Source organism: Rhipicephalus sanguineus, chromosome 1, assembly GCF_013339695.2.
Source record: "Rhipicephalus sanguineus isolate Rsan-2018 chromosome 1, BIME_Rsan_1.4, whole genome shotgun sequence".
In the NCBI taxonomy this organism is placed as follows: Eukaryota; Metazoa; Arthropoda; class Arachnida; order Ixodida; family Ixodidae; genus Rhipicephalus; species Rhipicephalus sanguineus.
The window spans coordinates 166,164,985-166,186,745 of record NC_051176.1 but is presented as its reverse complement, the minus strand read 5'-3'; the positions used below and the strand labels follow the sequence as shown (position 1 = coordinate 166,186,745).

The 21,761-nt window shown below is 46.7% G+C and overlaps 1 protein-coding gene across 3 annotated transcripts in view; it reads right to left on the bottom strand.

Annotated features, from left to right (window-relative positions):
* Positions 1-21,761, bottom strand: part of LOC119401689 (PH and SEC7 domain-containing protein) — a 279,260-nt gene that overhangs the window by 104,428 nt on the left and 153,071 nt on the right. For all 3 annotated transcript variants that reach the window (XM_037668613.2, XM_037668620.2, XM_037668630.2), the window contains one exon: positions 1,731-1,784. In XM_037668613.2, coding sequence (XP_037524541.1) covers positions 1,731-1,784 — 54 coding nt within the window. The remainder of the gene's footprint in view (positions 1-1,730; positions 1,785-21,761) is intronic.

Below are 21,761 nucleotides of genomic sequence, written 5' to 3'. Positions count from 1 at the left end.
TATAACGTTAAGCAAACGACTTTACTCGGCGTTTCCGCGTATATGCTCCACAAATTAGAAAACTTATTTCCTAAAAACAAATATTTATTAATTTGCGTAACTGACTTTACCTAATCACTGAATTCCCGAGTCCACATTATTGGTATTTATGTGCGTTTAAGCCCTGGGAGCGTTAATCCGTGGGAATGTCAATTCGAAAGTTGTGGCTTCGGATCCCACCGACGGAGAGGGTGCTTTTTCGTCCCCTCCAATTACTTTCAACTTAGGTCATGATCACTACCCTACAATTAATACTACAAAAAATGTCCCGTATGTTTTCCTTTGGTTTAATTGTCTGTTGCTTTCATTAGTTGCGCCTAGTACTTACGCAAGCATATAGTTATAAGTACAGCCGGCACAACAGGCGTTAAAGGTTTCATAAAATTCGAGGGGGAATTTGGAGTCGTCTGCGCGTTAAAAATTTCCGAAATTGCGAATTTTCGCGCCTAAGATAGGCAATTGCTGGGCGCGGTACGGAATGCGTAACAGCTGCAGCTGAGCAAACTGCCACATATGCTCTCGATCAACTACCCGAAGAACGCGGCTTCCAATATGGTATCTGCATACTCTAGACATGTCTTCGCTGCTCACGCTCGTAGCATCACCTATTTCTCTAACGTTGTCACACCCAGCTCGACGAGGCCGCGTTTAGGAGAACTCCTGTCTAGTCGGATGACATCAACACGGAGTCATCAACACAGAGCGTGAGAGCATGTATATATAGTCACCGATTTTCGGCGGCGTATCGCGAAATGACAGCGTTCACGAAAAACCTTGCAAGTTAGGATACGTCTACTTACGTAATACCCCAACCAGTCTGACCCAACGCTTGCTCACACTAACCCACCAGGATAAAAGTGATCTAATTTCGACACGCAGAATTGAACTACCAATGTAGGTTTCTTGTATAAGTTCTGCAGCACATCTTACCCTACGTAGCGACGGAAGCGGCATGTGTAGAAGCGGCAGCCCTGCATTAAAGACATTAATAGGTCGTGCACAACTAGCTTGCACACTATACGACATGAGCTTCTGTTATTTCGAAAAATACTTCCACAGATTCCCTTCAAATTTTGAGTAAACGTCAGGATAAGCAGAAGGCCGTTAAAAAAAGAAAAAAAAAAAGATTGTTTTAAAAACTGATCTCCATTAAAAAATAAAGCACAACCTAATAAACAGGGATGCATGCAAACATTATCAGCTAGAGTATAGACCAGATTATTTTACCCTCGCAGCCACGTTTAGGGTAAGCATGCGTAGTGTGCCTCGATGTGTGCGCCCCCCTTAGGGTGTTGCCATTCTTTGAAGGGGCTGATGCCGCCACGACGCCATTTTTTGCCCCGCGTCTCGTGCCTCTCAGCGCAGCTGCCGTAGAAGGGTGAGACGCCGGTAAGAAGCCGTGGGCTAAAATATGGCAGCCGCGCCGCAGTAGACGCCGCAGATGTCCTCACCCTAAAGCGGACAAAACGCGCATCAAGGCTCCCTAAGCATGCGTAATCCAGAGCGCGGTTTTCCCCTGTCGGCGCTGCCAGCACAGGGACTGCGGGTTTGGTGACGTGCCAGCTGATGGCGAGCGAACACTCACGGCAAGCATACGATGAGGTCAGGCCGGACGCTATAGCGGTCGTTCGTTCCACCTGACCCGCAGCCCCTTACAAGCGATATAATTTGTGGTCTATAAGTGCACATACCTTTCTTTATTTTTAGTGTCACCACATCGTTGGCCAGCCTCAGGCATTTGAGTACTGCGAGAAAGAAGGAAAAAAAGAGTTTCACATTAGTAAGATAACTATGACACACTGCACGCAACAGAACCGGGCAGCTTTCGCAATCGTAGTCAATGAAAAGTCATAGTTTCGCCGCAAGGGCGAAGCAATGAATTCGATAGAAACAAATTAGAATGTTATACGAAGTAAGGTTAGCAGTTCTCTTTTAGCACTCCATCTGGCGCACCTCAAAGAAACGCTGGCGTAGGAAACGTGGCCATTGCAGCGAGCGAAGCGACCTTCGTGCTGTCTATCGCTTCAACGCAAGCAGCGCTGAGAACGCAGCACGTACAAAGGTATGAGGCGTCTGCTCGTCCCTATGTAGAGCGCGCGCGACCGCGATTGCCCGATGAAAGTACGCAGTTTCTGCAGGAGCGATGCAGCCCCCAATCCCGCATGGGCCTTAGGCGCGACGAAAGACGACCAACGCGTTTCCTCTCCGCTTGAGGAGCGATCGCCGGCTGCCCTCGCACGCTTTCACTCGCACACAGAACATAAGAAGCGCGGGGCGATATTATCGATTTGGACTTTATACGGAACCTCACGGCGACAGCGACGACAGAAATACGCCTGGAGTGTCCATATAATTGCTATCGGAATAAAAAGACCCCGCTTACGAGTAAATGTCACTAAACTCGCATTGCCTTCTGAAGTGAAGCAGCCAACTGAATGAAGTAGCCAATTGTTTGCCCGATGCGGTGCTGTCGCATCGGGCAAACAATCGCAACTGCGCACCATGGGAGCTATTGGAGGCGAGCGCCACCACTGAAAAAGCTGGTGCTGCATCGGTGTGACGTAGCATTAGGGATCACGTGGCTGCGTCGTCTGCTCAAGCCTAGGGAAACCGGATGCGAACGAAGGTTTTATCAACACCAGGGTAAACACAAAGATGCTATAGTTCAAAGCTAACCTATGATATAACGAAAAATTTAAAGAATTTAAACAAAATCGAGGACTAGATCGTTGCGAACAGTTGCCGCGCGTCCCTGTGGACGAAGAAGTCTTAGTTGCATGGCGAGATTATTTTCGAACAGCTCCGAAAGCGTGCGCATATAAATATTTGCTTTTGTCGTCTCAAACGCTCATACGCGGTGACCTAAAGCACACGGCACGGTAGAAATATGTGCGTTTGGGAGAGGTATACCACGCTCATAGCGAGAGAAAAAAAAATGTTCCACGATAAGCTTGACAAGGAAACACCGCCTTGCCCTGTGCGCCATTTATTGCGCCGATTTCCTCGTATTTGGCGCGTCAAGCCGAATACCAGCGAAGGCATTCAAAAGAAATAAACCGTTGGAAGTTCAGCGCTATGTGTCCTCTCTGCTGTCCCCTCCTGTCGGCTGCGCTGATTTGCACTCATAATCATGTGCCAACACGCCCAAATCCTACACTCTTCCAAGCTCAACTTTAGGTACATTTGCAATACAGCCAAACCTCACTACAACGAAGTCGCACACACACACACACACACATATATATAATATATATATATTATATATATATATATATATATATATATATATATATATATATATATTACTCAGCTAATCCCAAGGATCGTGATGGCCACTTGCAAGGCACGTGTGTTGTATTTTGCGAAGAGATATGGGGCATGTGTAAAGCGTTCCGCGTTAAATTTAAAATTGGTAAATTCGTTAAATTAAAAGCTGGTAAATTTTGCCGTTACCAATCGGGGAGTCTTTCTTAGTGTCTTTAACTATACTACTAAAATACCTATGTTGCCAGATGCTTCGTAGATGCCATAGTTTATTATGGCGTAATTGTGACAGTCTTATGGAAAATTTACGCAATACTTCAATTTTCTAGGTTATGTTGGAATAACAGTATCGTGATACGTGATGGCATGCATATGTACAAACAGTAGGATACAAGACACTGGGTAAAAAATAATCGATTATCACGCTAAATTCTACTGGTGCTAACCGGCACAGTGTGTGAAGTTCCAAAGTAGGTAGATAAATAGCCATGAAGTTGCTATTAGAGTAGATGGCGCGTGCGTATAAGCCTTGACATTCTGTGTGTGTTCTCGCTTACAATCCCTTCACGCCTCAATCTACGCTCTTGTGATGCATACTTACCGTGGTAATTAATTAAATAAATTAGCGGTTGTTCATTTGTGTAACAAGTCGCGCCATTTTGTTTGTTTTATTTCACCTATACATGATTCTGCGGTACAATGAACTTCACATGTTATTGCACACGCACATACAAACAAAATAGGCGTAAACCTCCAGTTGGGTAATTGTAGTCCGCTAGAGTTAGTACGGTAACTAAGTTGCTGGTGTGGTTAGTAACAATTTAGTAGCGGACTAACCATTTGAGTTAGTAAAATTAATTTACTGACAAGGTCGCTAATTTCACTAAGCTGCATCTTACTATTAGCATTTTGCTAATTAATATGCCTGCCCTTTTTTTTTTTCTAAAAGTGTGCTATCGATAGTGGTGTGAATGATGTTGTTGCTGGCCGGCGATATTGCCAAAACATTTGCGATATCCTACTATCAGTACTATCAGCAATACTCAGTTCGTTTGATTTATGAGCAATTTTTGGCGACAGAAATAAATCATTTCCGGAGTGAAAATGGCGGAATATGTGGATCAATAAATTCATATTCAATAGCAACCAGTTATACCTTACAATTAACAAACTTAGTTCTTGATATTTTTTAAATTTTGAAATCATAAAAGGCAATATAAACTTGAAGCCGCGCAGTTGCGCCACATGTAACGGCTTCCTTTTCGCTACAGCTGAACTATTTTAACCTAATTATCATATGTCAGCCAAGCATTCCGGTAAAACAACACAAACATGTCAACTTTCTTGCCCTTCAGCCTCCTGCTCAAATATATGCCACGCACTCGGGGAACCAGGTTTATGCTTCAATGAGTTCGCGCGGTTGATTGTATACTATCGATAGTGCTATCGAATTTAATATCAATAGCACTATCGATAGTTCTTTCTCACCACCGATAGCTCGACAGTGAGTCAGCTATCGATAGTATCGATAGTACCATCGATAGTTCTGCATCACTAGTCAAACACCTCGCCGCAAGCAGCGCAGGCAGGGCGACACACACAAAAACAATATTTTTTTTTTCTTTTTCTTACGCATTTATTTTGCCTAAAAAACATGCTCACCTTACAAGTTTAACATTGCGCCCGTGGCAAGCTTCCACAACATTTTGAAAGAATTTTAATTTGGCGCAAAGAAAAAAAATACAGTCCTAGGCATACATTGAACAACAAAAAAAAAAAAAACATGACTTTCGAGAAGAATGAAAGAAACCAATACTGACTCAATGAATTAACATACGTGCTTTTACGTCCCAAAAAAGCCACAACATGGCTGTGAAAGACGACCTGTATTAAGGGACTCTGGCTTAATTTCGGGCACCCGATTTCTAAACCGTGTCCCAAAGGCCGAGCTTGCTTTTTTTAAAATAAATTTTCTTCAATTAGTGCCACACTTAATAAGGAATTTCAATTCACTTTACAGATTATATCTTGCCTTACGAACAATCCAGTTGAAAGATTAAATTTGCGCTATCCGCCAAGGGCTTTTGTTTTGGTTGAATTCTTTATAGTCTTTCAATAAAAAAAAGTAAGGACACCTGGTATAACTTGAACATAACAGTAAAGGACCTCTAACCATCGGAAGTTTTGGTTAATGCATATGATGAAGTGAGCATTTCCCTAAAGAAGAGACGGTCGCATAAGCCACAGAGATTCTTTTTGCCTTTATAGACCAAGTTAAATTTATTAAGTTCGTTTCACTGCACGCTTTCCTGTCCTTCGTGCAACCAATCCTTCAGCCTTCTCTTACAGATGCCATCGCCGTTTCCCGCATTGTCTCTAAAATCCACGACGTCCCGCGCAGGCTACTGTAGTTCCATATTTCAGGTTGCTACACCATAGGAGTTGTAACGCACTGTCCAGGGAGCGTTATACAAACAAAACAGCAGCAGCAAGTAAATGAAAACCTATGAAGCGATGGTGCGAGAAGACGAGCTACGCAATTCCAGCCGCGGAGGATCTTTACCGTTACTGAGACCGGCGATATTCGCCTCCTACCTTTTCCATGCCGGCATCGAGGGCCTTTGGTCACGACCCGTCTTATTAGTCTTCACAACCTGCTGCATTTTCTAGAGGTACGTACCAGGCCCGTAACTAGGGGGGGGGGTTGAGGGGGTTCTGACCCCCCCCCCGAAATTTTTTTGATGCTTTAACTTTTCGGGTGATACTAAAATATTTACACGCCTTCACAGCGACCACCAGCTGCCAAAGTTACACTGCAACTTTCCTGGCATTGCTTCCCTCTTCTTCCTTTCTTCAAACCTACCCTTTTACCAGAACACCTCAGCGCTCCCTCCCCGCACGCGCACCTGCCCTATTTGTACAGCTTTGCACTTTGCCCTCGCGTTCCTTCGAGTCTTTTTTTTTTTTTCGTCTTTCACCCCGTAGCAGCTCCTTTATCGATTCCAGATGCTTTCCTTGTGCATTGCCGCTGGAGAAGTTATCCATCTGTGCGGACCCGCACGTGTCGGCTTTGGGTTCCTACGAAAAGCGCGTCTCCTTCTGTGAAGGTAAACAGTTCGACAGCAACGGCAACACCAACACGACGTGCGCAAATTTGCCAGGGAACGAAACCCCTAAGCGGAAAAAACTCAGCGGCGCATTCCGAGGACGCAGGCTGCAGGGTAAACTTTTCTCAAACTGTAGTCCTCGCCACCGAAACGAATCATCGAAGATGACATCTACTGAAAGACTGGCATATCCGAGCAACTTCGAACAACCTTAACCACACGCAGGGAAATCTACCTCTTCTGTACACAGAAGGTATATGCACCTCCCTACAAAGCGCACAAGCGAGGATACAGCCGGCACACAATCCGGCACCAGCGGTCAACTTTCACAGGAGAGAAAAAACGCCGCCAAGCTGGGCTGTGCGCGGGAGTACAGAGGCTGACGTCACAGCCTACAAAGTGCATTTTTGGGGGGTCACGGCTATTTAATTAGCGCAGCCCAGAGAGAATTATGCAGGCACCCAGGGAGCCGTCTGTGAAAAGGTGACTTTTTCACAGGAACGGAGCAACACCTCCTTTCTGGACTGTACCACGGGAGTGCAAATGTCTCGGCAGTGCATTCTTGGGGGTTCACGTATATTAAGGGGAGTATGCAGTGCCCATGGAGTCTTCTGTGAAAAGGTCTTTAAGTAGCGTTAATCCAGTTTGCTGCAGCTGGAGTACAATAATGGGCCTGCATGCACACCAGCTGTAGCGGCGTTCAGAAAACACATGCGCCACGCGGGAGCCGGCGCGTTCATCACACTTCTACATTCTAGCCACTGTAAAGTGGATAAGAGAGGAAGAAAACATCGCCCGCCGTTCACGCCAGGCAGTCGAAGCAGTCGCAAACGTCTTTTTGGAGCCACTGGCCACTTCTGTGTGCGTGCACAGGATTGCGGCAGCAAAATGAAAAGACACTCTGCAACAACGAAGCAAAGGAGTCTTGCGTCTTACTTCAAGAAAGTTCGAACCGATGAAGCGGACGGAGAAGAACCGCCTCCTTCGAAGGATAAAACTTCGCCCTCCTCAGCACTGGTGGAAAGCCAAGCGCGTCCGAACTTCTGTAGCGACTCAGGAGAATGCACCGGTTTATATGAATCACCTGAGAACGAACACAAGCAGGACACCCATGCGCCGCCGGGAAATGATGGTGGCCGCAGTGCAACTACTAGTGACCTTTGTTCTACAGTCAACGCTGGGCAAAGTGACGCCTTTACCACTGGGCAATGCCCAAGGAAGGTGAGTGGCATGGCACCTACACATTCTGGTTCGCCTCCCCTCACACGTCTCTGATCTCTTCACTGTCTCTGCTTACGTACGGAACGACCTAACCTGCTGCCATTCCCGTCGCCGACTTCGCGCTGGCGACGCTACAGTGGCAGCTTGTAACACATACATACCGTTTTTGAACCGCGGTTACATTGTGTTACTTCATCAGGAGCCGTTGGTCGCGGTGTCCCCGGCTTTGGTGGTGCTATTGTCCAAACTTATTTCTTGCTTTAACCAGAATTTGAGGTTGACATACCAATTTCTTTATTTGGGTACAAATAATTGAAAAGTACCATCGAATTATTACAAGTAAGCGATGTACTTGTTTTATTCACGAAAATAAGCCAGTATAAATCTTAAAAAAATGGCAGCCGTTCTACACGCAAACCCCCCCCGAAAAAAATTCCTGGGTACGGCCCTGGTACGTACTGCATGGTTCTGACCGCTTCAAGTTTCTCAGAATCACCGAGTTGTTCGCGCTGTTGCAGGCTATTCGTGCCATCGACAATCGCTTTGCAAACCTCTTATGTTACAGCCTTCGAACTATCGAAGTTGTCAAAAGTTGCCAGTTCTTTTGCTCCGCGCATTGTCTCGTCTATACTTCCAGTACATAACGTCTGGCTGGTGTTCTGCTTTAGAGCACTAGCCATGGAGTAAGCGCAACGAGTGCTTTAGAGCGCCCGCTGCGCTTGCTGTGTGGCTGTGACGCAGTATCTCGCTCAGCGACGCAGTTTCTAGCCCTATTTGACTGGCTGCAGCTTCTGTTCGAATGGCGGTGGAATGCACAAGCACTCTTGCGTTGAGCTTTGGGTGCACGCTAATGAACCCCAGGATGTTCAAACTAACCCTCCACTATCATATGTCATATAATTGAGATTATCAATCAATCAATCAATCAATCAATCAATCAATCAATCAATCAATCAATCAATCAATCAATCAATCAATCAATCAAAAGTCTAAAACAGCGGCACGAAATGCGGCTTCAACGTGTTTCTCCAATAGTGAATACGCTGCTACCACGGCACAATGTTTAACATGGGGCATGCGCGTTGATATATAGTTACATCGAACATACCTATCGGCCAGGACTATTACTGAACACAGTAACATAGAAGCAGTTAAGCAGTACGTCGGAAACTACACTTTCCTTGGCTCTCGTCGTACCATTCTGCCCTAGAACGGGACCGTCCACAGGACCTGGTAGGAGTACCTTTTAACGATCACAGGCGGACACCAGTCGGCTTCAGCACAAACACCGGAGACTCGCTGCTCAGCCGCATACGGGTATCCGTGGTGTGCGCTGTATGTAGTACGCAAGAACGGTCCGCATATTCAAACTTACGTGAATCGCAAGTTCAAAAAATAGTCTATATTTGCCAGCGGTATTGCGCAAGTCCAAATAGGAATGTTCGGGAAAATGTTGCAAATTACGACGCATATTCGGCAAAATTAAGAAGCATGCAACAAATTAAATGGCGCATGCGCATCGACAAGTCCAGACTACGTTTGATGGCAAAGCGACGATCCAACATGGTCAGATTCGATTTTCAATTCATTTAATGTCGCAGAAGTTATGAACTACTTGATCAGCTGCGCGCCGAAAATAACGCGGGTCATTCGGTAACGCGAATCATTCGGCGGCAGAAGTCAACATACGCGACAATCAAAAGATGAAACTCGTTATAGGTGGCTTGATAAATCGATCTGCTGGAAGTTTCTGACAAAACAATCTACCGTCAGCGCTTGCGTAGACACACGCACGCGCACTTTTCCCTCCAATATAATGACCAAACTCGCGTCGTCACAAGACGGTTCCGATAAGCGCTAGCTAGGGCAAATACTCTTGACGGACAAGCGGGCTCGAGATCGACCGCACTTGGCCGAGACGGGAGGTGTATTGATCTCATATACTGGACGACGAAACGGGCTGCACTTGTTTTCACAGGCGTGTTTATATTGGCCCGCATTCACTCCTTTTCCTCTATTTTTTCTCGCTATCTCCTATCATCAACCAAGCGAGGCTGACAATATCGGAACAGGAGAACCGAGCGGTCACGCCTCCACGATAGGGAGCACATCGAACACGAGGAAACGAGTTGACCGATAAATAAAGTAATAATAAAAGTAGAAGAAAACATTCCTCGCTATTCGCACGCGTAAATATAAACGCAACGGAACAGGCACCGAACCGCAACGGACGCAGGCGCAGCGGCACCGACGGGTTCAGCACGAAGCAGGTTTAAGGTGAGAGCGCGTAGGTAATAAGCCCCGCGCACGTGAATGCTGCGAGCGGTTGGGGTTCCGGGGGCAAAGCACTGCCACGTCGCCTCGATCACCGGTCGCTGCCACATCTGTAACCTCTCGCGACGACACGCATGCTGCCGAGGTGGGCCTGCCCGGCGGCATACACTACAGCTGTGGAGGTCAAAACAAGGAGACAGCGCCGATGGCTCACTAACTCATCCGGTATGGCGCGTTCAGTCGTTGATCCCGCGTTGATGGGAGGGGATGTTGAGTCGTAAATCTGCGGGCGGATTTTCTCTGCGTGTTCGAAACACTGCCAGACAGGACTGTTACATTCACCCTTTTCCCACGCGGGAGATAAATTCAAAGTTCAGCTGCATTTGCTGCATGTTTGCGATATGACATTACAGTTCCACTATGCCGTTCATCACGGGGGTATATGTGTCCGTCGATGAGATGCGAATAGAAAACATTAAGATAGCGACGGCAAACGCGAAAGTGCGAACATCACATCTGCACTCCTGTTCTGCGCTTTAGGGTCACATTGCATGCGCCTGCAATCATTAACAAAATAGAAAAGAAAAAGGCAAACAATTGGAAAGGTCCCTTCTCATTATCTTTATACGATCGTTCACTTGAGCACAGCGTTGCCACAAACTGCGGCGCAATGTCCTGTGCCCAAATTACCTATACGAAACATCTAATCGTATTGACAAAACGCCGGTAACAATCATACATGTTACGATTATACCGAACGAAGCGCCGCAGCCACTGATGAGTGACGTATTTACGTGTTGTTTTCCGAGGGTCTTAGTCATAATCGCTTTTTGTCTTTCCACGATTAAAATCATTTAGCCGTTATACGTTGCCAGCCCATACAAGGCCAGCGCCCTCGTTAGGGCAACTCTTCGATCACGAATCCAACAACGAGATAAGGCGATTATTTTAGGGTCAGTGAGTATGACAGCCGGGTTTGAAACACACCACCATGGCTGTTGCTCTTACCTCCACACAACGTTCCTCTACATTTTCGCAACAAAAAGATTAACCCGATCGGTACCGGAAGGCAGGCGCTCGGGGAGGTGTCACAAGCCCGTAACGGCGCGCTTGGTGAGGAATAGAAACATCAAAACTGGAAGGATGCTTGCGTGATATAGACAGGAAGACAGGAAATGAAGAGCACACAGACCATCGATAAGTGCTTATTGGCAAGAGAGCGCCATCACACGAACAAGATAAAAAAAAAGCACTGGGGTGGGGGGCAAGCAGAGTGAAAGAGCCACTCTCTTCATTCTGCCTAACCCCGCTTCCCCTTTTTTCCTCCTGTAGTCGGTGTGCACTGTTGACACACTTTCGATACACATGGTTTGACGATACGTGTATAGTTCACACCGCATTTACTATGCGCCGCTGAGGAAGCATTCTCGTGCCTCGAGCGAGTGTACATGACAAGTGCCTCGTAGTGCTCTTGTATTCTCAATAAAGGTGTTTCGCAAATGATGATTCACTGACCTGTGCAGATTTTGCACGATACTACGAAAAACTGCCTCTAATAAACACATTTAATATTTTAAGTGCGTGTAGCTCTTCTTTAGCTTACTCTCCGTCACATGGACCCGGCCGACCGGCTTGGTATTGGCCTCGAGGAGTTACGGAGTCGCCCTCTATCGGACGCGCCTCGATTGCGTGCTAGGCAGGATACCGCCGGCGCGCTCCCCATAGGTTTTGCTGTCGGCGCTCTACAAAAACACCTCGCGGAAGCCCTCCAGGGCATTTCTGTAGGTACTTTCGAAATGAACTGTGTTCTACTGTCAAAATAATCATTTTCGACGAACTGAAAGCACAAGACAGTCTACAGTCGCTGTCTATCTGCAGAAAACCGAGCACCCGCGTCACGCGGTCACCGCGTTGGAGACCCCTGAATTGCGTGAAAGGTAGTCCATTCGATGAGTGCGAAATATGTGAAATATCTCGTTAGAGTAGACTGCCTGTATAACCAAACGGAGCATAACAGAAAGAAGCCTCAAGGCAGCGATCGCACGGGTTCGCGACGACTGACGGTGCCTCTGCATGTATGAGCGTCTGCATGTATGTTCGTACTGATGGTTTCGCTTTTGCTACGAGCGCGTTTTGGCACCGCGCTGTGAACGTTAGGCTGCAAAATATGAGAATTTATGTAGCTTATGAAGCAATGTATGCCTCATCAAATGGGAAGGTTGCCCGTCGGCGTCCCGCGTCGGCGGTGTCAACACGAGTGATGCAAAAAATAATCGTCACGTGATGGTGTCACCATATGACGTCATCATGACGTCACTGATCGCTAAAATATGTAGCGTCATTATGACGTCACATAATGTGACGTCACATGATGACGTATTCACACGTCATGGTCGCTTTGCATTGCCTCCGTGATCGGTCACGGAGGCTGTGCAAAACCGCGTTAGGTGCAGAACGCTTTTGGAGGGGGGCGCGGGAGAATCAGTACATCGACTGACAAGAAGAAGATGGCTTTCGCCTTCTAGTCATCTTTAACGAATGCATAAGGGACCCTGTGCGTTTTTTAATTCAACGTATCTAAACAATGACTTGCGCATCTGCAGCCGATTTTGTGGACGCTGAGCACGGGGCCGACGATCAAGAGGTCGCATTGGAGGGTTCTGAGATGGCATCGCACGTGGTAAAATGTAGCGCTTTTACCATCCTGTGGCAGATAAGCATCATTTGCCGGCGGGAAGCGCGCGTGAGCCATCGTCTCAGTGCGCGCTTTCTGCTACTCACCGAACATCGCAGGCCCGACGCAGTAACAAAAGTCTTCGTCGCGGAAGTGCTTGTTGCACACAAGACTCGTAGCGGATGGCTACTTGCCGGTTCTTAGCTTTACAACCCATGCTTCACGCTGTTTTTTGTCCCGCGGTTACCAGTGCAGGCTGACACTGGGCTCCTTTGCGTAAACGCGGCACTGCGGCACCGCCCCATGTTCGTCGCCTTCGGAGGCAGCCACTCTATTACAATGGTTTCAATTGAGTAGAAAATGAGAGAAAACTTCCGAATTTGAACAGACCGCAGTGCATGTGGGACTTGAAACTCGTTTTCAAAGCACGCGGCAGTTCTCCACAAGCAGCCGACGCGGCCGCTGAGACCACGTGATCCTGCCAAGCACGTCACGCCGACGGTGGCGCCGGCGTTTCCAGTGGTGGGCCTCGAGGCCAATAGCCGCGAGTCACGTATTACCGCTAGTTGGGTGGCCTTCAAGCCCGATATAGAGAACCAATCTCAAGAAGACCGGCCAGATAACGCCCAGACTTTGCTGTCGAGCTGACATGAAAGGCGATGACACTATATGAAACACCATTCACAACCCGTAAAACAAAGGTAACAATAAAGGAAGATATACCGGCCACAGATGGCGACCCGTCTGACCTCCCAAAGCGGGGGCAGGCTTTGCGCCACGACGGTAGCGCCGCCATGTCGAGCAATGACACGCGGTTTTAGTTTCAACCTGGTAACGGGAGTCTGCTGGAGGACCCACAATACAACGCTTGTGAGGTATAGAAGACAAATGAATCAGTGCACAATGCCTGCGGCTTACGCACGAAATTGAAGGCGGAAAAAAGGAAGCGCGCGTAGGCAGCGAATAAGCTGCGGCGTTTACGTTATGAACCGATCGAATGATCTGCAGTGAAAAAAATACAGCCGCAACCAAAGTTTTTTTTTCTTTCATTCTTTGTTTCTTTCTAGCTTCGTGTCTCGCCTGAGATCGCGATGCCACTGGCGAAAATGAGAATTTTTCGGAGCTCCCGACAGATGCTTCAGCAAACTGAGAGTAGAGGCTCCCGCACGAGCCGCACCTCCCTCGTATAACTTGTTTCTTCTCCACGTCGGCACGCCGTGCATGTTTTTTTAAACAGAGCGCTTGACGCCGATCAACTTCCAGTGAAAAAATATATACACTCCTCGGGCGTCTACATACCGGCGCGTGCGTGGGATATATCTGCGGCATCAGGTATTTACCCTCCAGTGCTCTGAACCGCTACATGCGCGTGCCATAAAATTGTTCGCAACACATAATTCTGCTCTAGCCGCAAGACGGAAAAGACGGCGCCTACATAGAGAGCTCGGAAAGGCAGTAGAATGATTCCTACAGAGAAAAGAAATGAAGTGTAGTTTCAAAACTTTAATCCGCGTTATTTCTCGAGTGATTCATATATAGGTATAAAACGCAATGTTGCTACTGCAACTCGGAACCACGTTTGTGGACGACGGCTGAAACACAGCGCGCAGCTACTGCCAATGCTTCTGAAACATTTACCGCTGTTTGGCTGGACAAAAAAACGTCAGAGTCGTCACTTTAGGGCACGTCAGACATGATGGCGTACTCTAAGCCCTTCTACCGAACCGAGCATCGTTATCCTGCGAGCATAGGTCGGCAAAAAATTGTGGAGCTCACTCAGACGCACTCACGGAATATATTTTGACCTTAGAGCTCGCTCGGACTCAGATTCACCAAAATTTACCTCAACCGGACTCACTCGGATTCAGGCTCACGGCTCGATCTGAGTCTGAGTGAGTCGACTCATGAGTACGTTATCGCATAACTAGCTTTTTTGATCAGGATGTCAACGCACTTAAACGTCAATATTTCGCAAAATCGGTGCTCTACAATACGAATCCTGATCTCGTACCTTCACATACGAGTCATCAGTGATAGCAATCCGGTAAGTGTATTTTTATTGAAAGATATTCTCACACGAGCTATTTAAATGAAGAACTTCCTTTGAAAAATTTTGCAGGGGAGGGGGGGCGGAGAGGTGTCAAGGGGAGGAGGGGCACGCCTCTGATCAATAAATAATGAGCTGATGTGTGAACGCTAGTGCGTTGAAGTATATGTGAGTGGAAGTGAGTATCAACGGGAGCCGTCATAAGGCCGATAGTAATGCTGAAGTTGAGAAGTTATCATCACAGGTCGGCAAAAAAATTTGGAGCTCACTCAGACTCACCCAAGAAATATATTTTGTGCTTAGGGCTCACACGGACTCAGACTCACCAAAATTTTCCTCAACGGGACTCACTCGGACTCACTCAGACTCAGACTCACGGCTCGATGTGAGTCTCAGTGATTCTGAGTGAGTCGACTCATGAGTGAGTTTGCCGACCTATGCCTGCGAGTCGTCCAACATCACGGGCGAAGGAACGAACAGCTGAATGCCGTATATGTACTGTAAATGGCGTAATGTGTTAGGGCCTTCTCACACCGCGCAATAACGATAATCTTGTAGACACCACACCTTCGGCGACACAAGGCGATCAATGTGGGCTCAGATACCTATGTCGATGCTTGAAGCTTTTACAGCCTAAGTGGCACGCGAACGAGACAACAAACCTGTTACAATAAATTATGAGAAAAAGTTACATGAAAATAAAAATAACAAAAGAAACACGGAGGACGGAACAAGCAGTTTCGTTGGCAATGAATGCAAGAAAAAATTAAGCAGCTCTATGAAGTCAAGGCCGCAGAAGGCACGCTGCACGCACATTTGTACCGCCTCCCCTGGCGGGAAAAAACGCGACACGAATCCCTACAGATGTTGCATCGGTCGGCTGCGACACTGAATCTGCGCCTGTAGTGCCGCAAATACAACAGTCTGTATGTAGCTGCATTCTGCATTCAACGGGATAGTAAAGCGACGTGATATTCATTCAACTAAATTAAGAAGAGTCTTCATCCGCTCAACTGAATACTGACTTCAGCAGTCGGCTACAGCTAGCTTGTGTCACTCGGTCCGAGCGCGATGCTACACCACCGCAGTCATTCCACAGTATTATCTTGAAGCTTCATAACGTAGAGGTTATATTGACAGTATGTATGTACGTGAAGGAAAAGAAAAATCATGTACAGAAAGCAAACGAATTACGGGTCAATGGCACTATCAGTGCTTTAAAGCTTTTGTTCGACCGTGCCATGGGAAATCGATCACCTTTGAACGAAGATTTCTCTCAGCAGGCTGTCGGTCTAGAGCATCCTTCTAATATTAACGCCATTTACTTATTTTCACAGTTCAATGACTGTGCCCATAATTTCAGTCGCATCTATGTATTGGACGTGTCCGCGGGTTCCTTGGTGAGTTCAAAAAGTATGTATTCCTTGTTGTAGATCGTTGTGTACATCCGGCTTAGGAACACCGGATGGGGGACATGAGTTCGCATTCTTCTGAAATACACATTGCTTCGTCTTAGCCCAGGCTGGGGTGTGGTGGAACATACAGTGTTCTGCTCATTCGGTAGAGGGCGGTGTACCTTCTTGGGACGGCTTACGACGTCCAGTAGGCAAAGTTTGGCGGGCTGGCTCGGTCAGCGTCTACTCTAGCCAGGCCAATGATCGATAGCCCGATGCTCAGGAGACGTACAGTCACCGCGGAAAAAGATTAGCATAAGCGATCATTCCGGAAAATGGTCGCATGTGCGAACCTTATCTGCGATGACCGTACATATCCCGCGGGTTGTTCAGCTTCCATAAAATGTCTAGGGCTGAATTATATTATATATATATATATATATATATATATATATATATATATATATATATATATATATATATATATATATATATATATATATATATATATATAAGACCTTTCAGGCAATTCCTGACCCACTGACTGTCTTCTATATCATCCCCTCGTCAATCCACCTAGAGAAATGGGGTGATTGGCAGCGATGCTCTACGTATGAAGTATAGTCACACCGCGTCTGATAAAACACGACCGAGCGAAAACTTTACAGCCACCAGGTGCGCTCTCTGTGTCTATTCCAATGCGCTGGAGTGAAAGTGAGCTTGTTATTGAACTCCACCTCGTCTTACCCACCACTGGAAAGATTTAATTTCTGGGCCCTTACTAGCCAAAACCACGACATTACCACGAGGCACGCCGTAGCTAGAAACTACGGATTAATTTTGAGCGAGGTTACCTAACGCGCGCCGAAATCCAATTACACGGATGTTCTTGCATTTCGCCCCCAACCAAATGGCCGGGAATCGCAGCTGCGTCCTCGAGCCTAGAAGCTGGACACCTTACCTGATAAGCTACTACGGCGCTTGCCAGGAGAGTTTTACGCAATCTTGTAGTCCAGCTGCTAAACAATGTTTAGGAATTCAGCGCAGAACAGACAGGAACACAAGAAAATTAAAATTAGCGCCCGCTTATGCTGTCTTCTTTTTCTTTCTTTTTTTTAGTTTCTTGGCGCCCGTGCAGTGCCTTCTTCAGTCAAGAGGCATATGCTGTGCATTTCTCGGTGAAGTGGAGGTACAGTTTCGAGTCGAAACTGGATTGTTTAAGGAAATCACTTTCTATAACTTCGGTGTTCCAGCGCAAGAATTACCATATCCGGGACTCTGGGACATGAATTTACTTCGCGTGTTCTGTCGCCCCGAGAAACTTCAAAGCGGCCCTGCAACTCTTTTCTAAGTAATCTTCGAACGGCTTCATAAAGGAGTTGATTGCCTCAAGAATCGACTGCCGCAATTTTTTTTTAGAATTCGTCACGTACGAGCGGAGTTACAAGGATTTGTAGCACGCTGTAAGCGCTTTCTCTCTTCTCTCGTCCCGACGAGCGCGCTGGAAGCTAAGCAGAAAGGGATGGCGCGGGGAAAAGAATTGCGTCCCGCGCGCGTTACGACCCTGAGCACTGACTTTTTTTTTTCCTTCGAACGCGCGCCTTACTTTCAGTGGGATCGCGAGCGAGCGCGCAGGCACGTCGCGCCATCCCGCGGCGGCCTCTGTAACTATGCAGCTCATGATGCTCAAATCCGCCAATGGCCGTGGACTTGGGGTATATGGCGCGGTCATTTGGGTTTGTAGCATTATTTGTCGAGGGAAGAGCGATCGAGTGATTTCTAACGGACATTGAAAATTAATTGTAAATTCCAGGCCACGTGCTGCGCTACAACTTTTGGCCCACATGCTTTCAGGAGCCTCGACTGCCCCATCAGCAGCATTTTCTGACCATGCTCAAAAAGTGTTGCAGGGCCCCTTTAATATGACTTCCTCGCTTTGTCAGTTGTCATCGCGCATCTTAACTACCTCGTGCGTGAAGACTGCTGTCATCGTTTCATAACTGTCCGGTAAGCTAACGCATAACTGTAACCTTAGCGTAAGCTAACTCACCTCGACATTTCCCTGCTCGCCTCAATGCTGATGCTTTCTCGGCAGTGCACAAATGTTTCGCGCTTCCGTGGCAAGCTTGTTTTTTGGTCGAGGTTCGAGTCGATATTCATTATTAGCTTCAAATATTTGGCCCCCAGAGATGAGGTTTCGGACGCGTTAAAATGATGGCAATGCTGTTTCTAGATCTACTATATGTGTTTTTGCAGAATGGCTGTCATTTCCTTAATAAATATTGTAGCGGCGATGGCCTCTTGAGAAGGCTACCGTTTATAGCGCACTTCTTGCACTTTACACCGAGAAAGAACAACAGACATGAGGTGGGGGGGGGGGGGGGGGGCATTCAGCCAGCTGAGTTTTTTTCATTATTGCTTACATGGCTTGGTTTAATTCTACGTGAACCAGCTCATAATACCGCACATTACACAATTTTTAGCTATGTAACGATGGATTAATGCTAATGCACTTGTTCACAATCTGCGACAGAGACTCTGTAGCTTGTTTAGTCTGAGGAGACCTTTCCGGCTCCCCCATTGTGGGTTTCACAAGGACACGGTTCTTTCGGCTTTACGGAACACCCTTACTGCAGCGTAAACGCGATGCGGGCACAAAATTTTGAATAAGAGAATTTGTGAGAAACTGAATGTGCGACGAAGATGTTTTAAGGAGTACTGACAAGAATTTGAAATATTTTCGGATTGTTGCTCTGAATAATAACACTGATGTCGAGAACCCTGAAAAGAGTATTGTGGTACTTGGGAATGCATCGAATATATTTTTAATACCGCCATCTTAAAAAAAAAAAGCCAGGCCTGTGCTGAAACCGCAGCACAGTCACAGCGAAAGCTGGAAGAGCGGCGTTTCTAGAGTCCGTTGTATCTTCTCTTGGGGCTACTAATACAGGTACACTAACAAGGTACCCACAACGCCATAAATCACAATTTTTGCGAAGTTGGGAAGCACCTACTAAGCCAATATTCGTCATTCTGCGGAGAAGCGAGGCACCAGCTACACGTCTGTAAGGCATTATGTGTACTTTGTTGAAGCGACGACTGATGAAGAATTATGGCTCAGCCCTTTGTAATGAGTTGGAAAAGCGACCGGGTGACGCCCGGTCGCTATTTCCCTCTCCCGCCATGCTGTATAACATACGTTGACGTGGGAGAGAGAGCGGGGGGGGGGGGGGGCGATGAACTAATTAAGACCCCGAGGAAATGGATCATGCGCTTATGGGTTTCCTTGACAACCAATACAAGTGCACTTGCGAAGAACCCACTACGCTATAAATCATTGTAATTTTTGAGAAGTAGGGAAGCAGGCACTATGCCATTTTTCGTCATTCTACGGAGAGCCGTGGTACCCGCAAAAACCCTTGTAGGGCATTATGCGCACTTTGTTGATGCTGTGCCTGATGACGATGAAGATTGTCCTTTGTAATGGGTTGGAAGCATTCAACAACCTACTCGTTGCGCAGTTCGCATTATGTAATGCCTGGTTACAGAATTCGCGTTGTGCGACGCTTGGTGCTTATTTTACGCTTCTACCACGCTATATTGCAAATGTTAATGTGGTTCCTTCCCGACATGAAGCCTTTATAGGACCTTTTTTGCAAAGCAGTTTCAAGCACCGGCATGGCTCAGACGTTGAATACTGGGCTCCTACGCAGAGGGCCCAGGTTCGAACCTCGTTTCATCCTGGAAATTTTTTCTTATTTCGTTTTTCTTATTTCGAGCGATAGTGGTTACGGACACCGGCGGCAAAAACGGCCGCTGAAATGATCTAACAGCTTTCGCTGTAAAACACACTTTCGGTTTCGATATCGAGGGGGCGGCTTCTCAGACACGTGTCATCGCAGTGCGAAGTCACCGGGAGACAGCAAATCGCGACGTACTAGCGGCAGCTCTGTCATCTGATCGTGGTGCACGTAAACAACGACGAGTGAATCGTAGTCCGGCGAACCCGACTGTGATTTCTGCGATTTAGGCTGCATGCAGGGCGCAGAGTTCACAAACTCAGTGGAACTGCGTTGACTCGTCGGGATAATGTCCATTGCGGTGGGGCTGGCTTGCAGATGCCCAGAGACAGAAACTTTAAAATCAAAGTAAAATATTTTATACAAGTTGTCTGACTCTGGTGTGTATAGAGCGTTTACACTGCATACCAAGGAAACGAAAACGGTCCCTTCTGCGATGTCTCAAAATCGTATCAGTGCTCCTTTAATGTCTAATCGCACTTGAAGTTGTTTACCTGCCAGCTTTTTATTGACACCTCACCTTTCCCGCCTTCACAAATGTTAGTTAACATAGCAATTCGATGCGCATTTCAGACTTTTTTTTTACGCTTTCCACTGAATAACTAACGCAACCACTTGGCCCCGCCTGCTGACAGATATAAATATCCCATATTCTTGGCGTGCATGAGCTACAGGGCTTCTATCTGAACACATCAGAACGTAGAAAGTTTTTCTCGGCAACGATAAAACCGAAGCTGGCTAGATTCATCGCATTAAAACTGAAAAGTTAGGATATAGTGACTACAGGGAGAAGTCTTTTTTTTTTCTCTGTTTTCAAGATTGCCTATATATAAATAAAACTATTAAAAAAATTCAAAATCTGAAAAAAGAAAGGAACTATCGAGCTTACAAGCAACATGCGAATCAGCAATGAAAAACCATCTTATAATTCTGTAAGATTCGTCCAATAACACATCTAAATCGGACGAAACTGACGTATTTCGATCTTAGATGTACCGCTATAATTAGCGAGTTGGGCTTTGCAAAACCTCAATGAGAATTTTGACAGTTATACGTAATCTATAAGTTAATATATACAATTTATCCGCCCAAAGTTCGCTATCACCAAGACAAAAAGCCCACCCTTTTAAAACAAAAGACGGCGCTTCACGAACACTATATTTACATATGCCGTTCGGTCCTTCACAAACGTCCCGAAGCTTGAAGACCTATTCTGATAACGCTGGTGACAGCTGCTGTTACACATTTCACTTGTGGACGTGCGGGACACGCTGCTCAAGTTATTTGACTTAGCAATTTCAAGTATTATTAAATGGTAACTTATATGCGCGCTAAACAGTACCGCTCGTTCCGTTAATTGCCTTTCTATTTGTCGTCAAGCGCCTAACCAAGCGCTTCCGCGCTCGAGTAATAAAACTGTTTAAGTTGGTTTTTCTTTTCTATTTTTCTTAACCTTTTAAACACATGGGTGTGGCGGCTTGAGTAACAGATTTTGACGCTTTGAATATTCAGAGGCCGCGCAGTCCCCGTCGCCTTCGTGAATAATACACAAATATTACATTTCTCGTCTTTCGTATTCCACTCTCTAAATCCCTTCCCCCGTCCGGGGCCTCTCGCACGCGTCTTTGCATATCAATAGAATTCCGTGAAAGTTAGAAAAGTCAATTTCCGACACAGCCACGCCTTGCCTTTATCAAATAAGCCAAAGGAAAGAAACAGAAAAGACAGAGAAAGAAAGAAAAGGCGCGAAGTTCGTCAGTTGCTCTTCATTCATATAGTGGCGAAGACTGGGAGCACCGATGAGCTCTACGCGTGCAAGCTGTTGCCGGACTCGAGATGCACGCTTCCCCATCACTACGACCCACCACCCCCTTTCCCGCTTCCAACCTCTTCCTTAGCTCGCATTCGGCAATCCGCGTGATGCGTTGGGTGCCCAGCGCG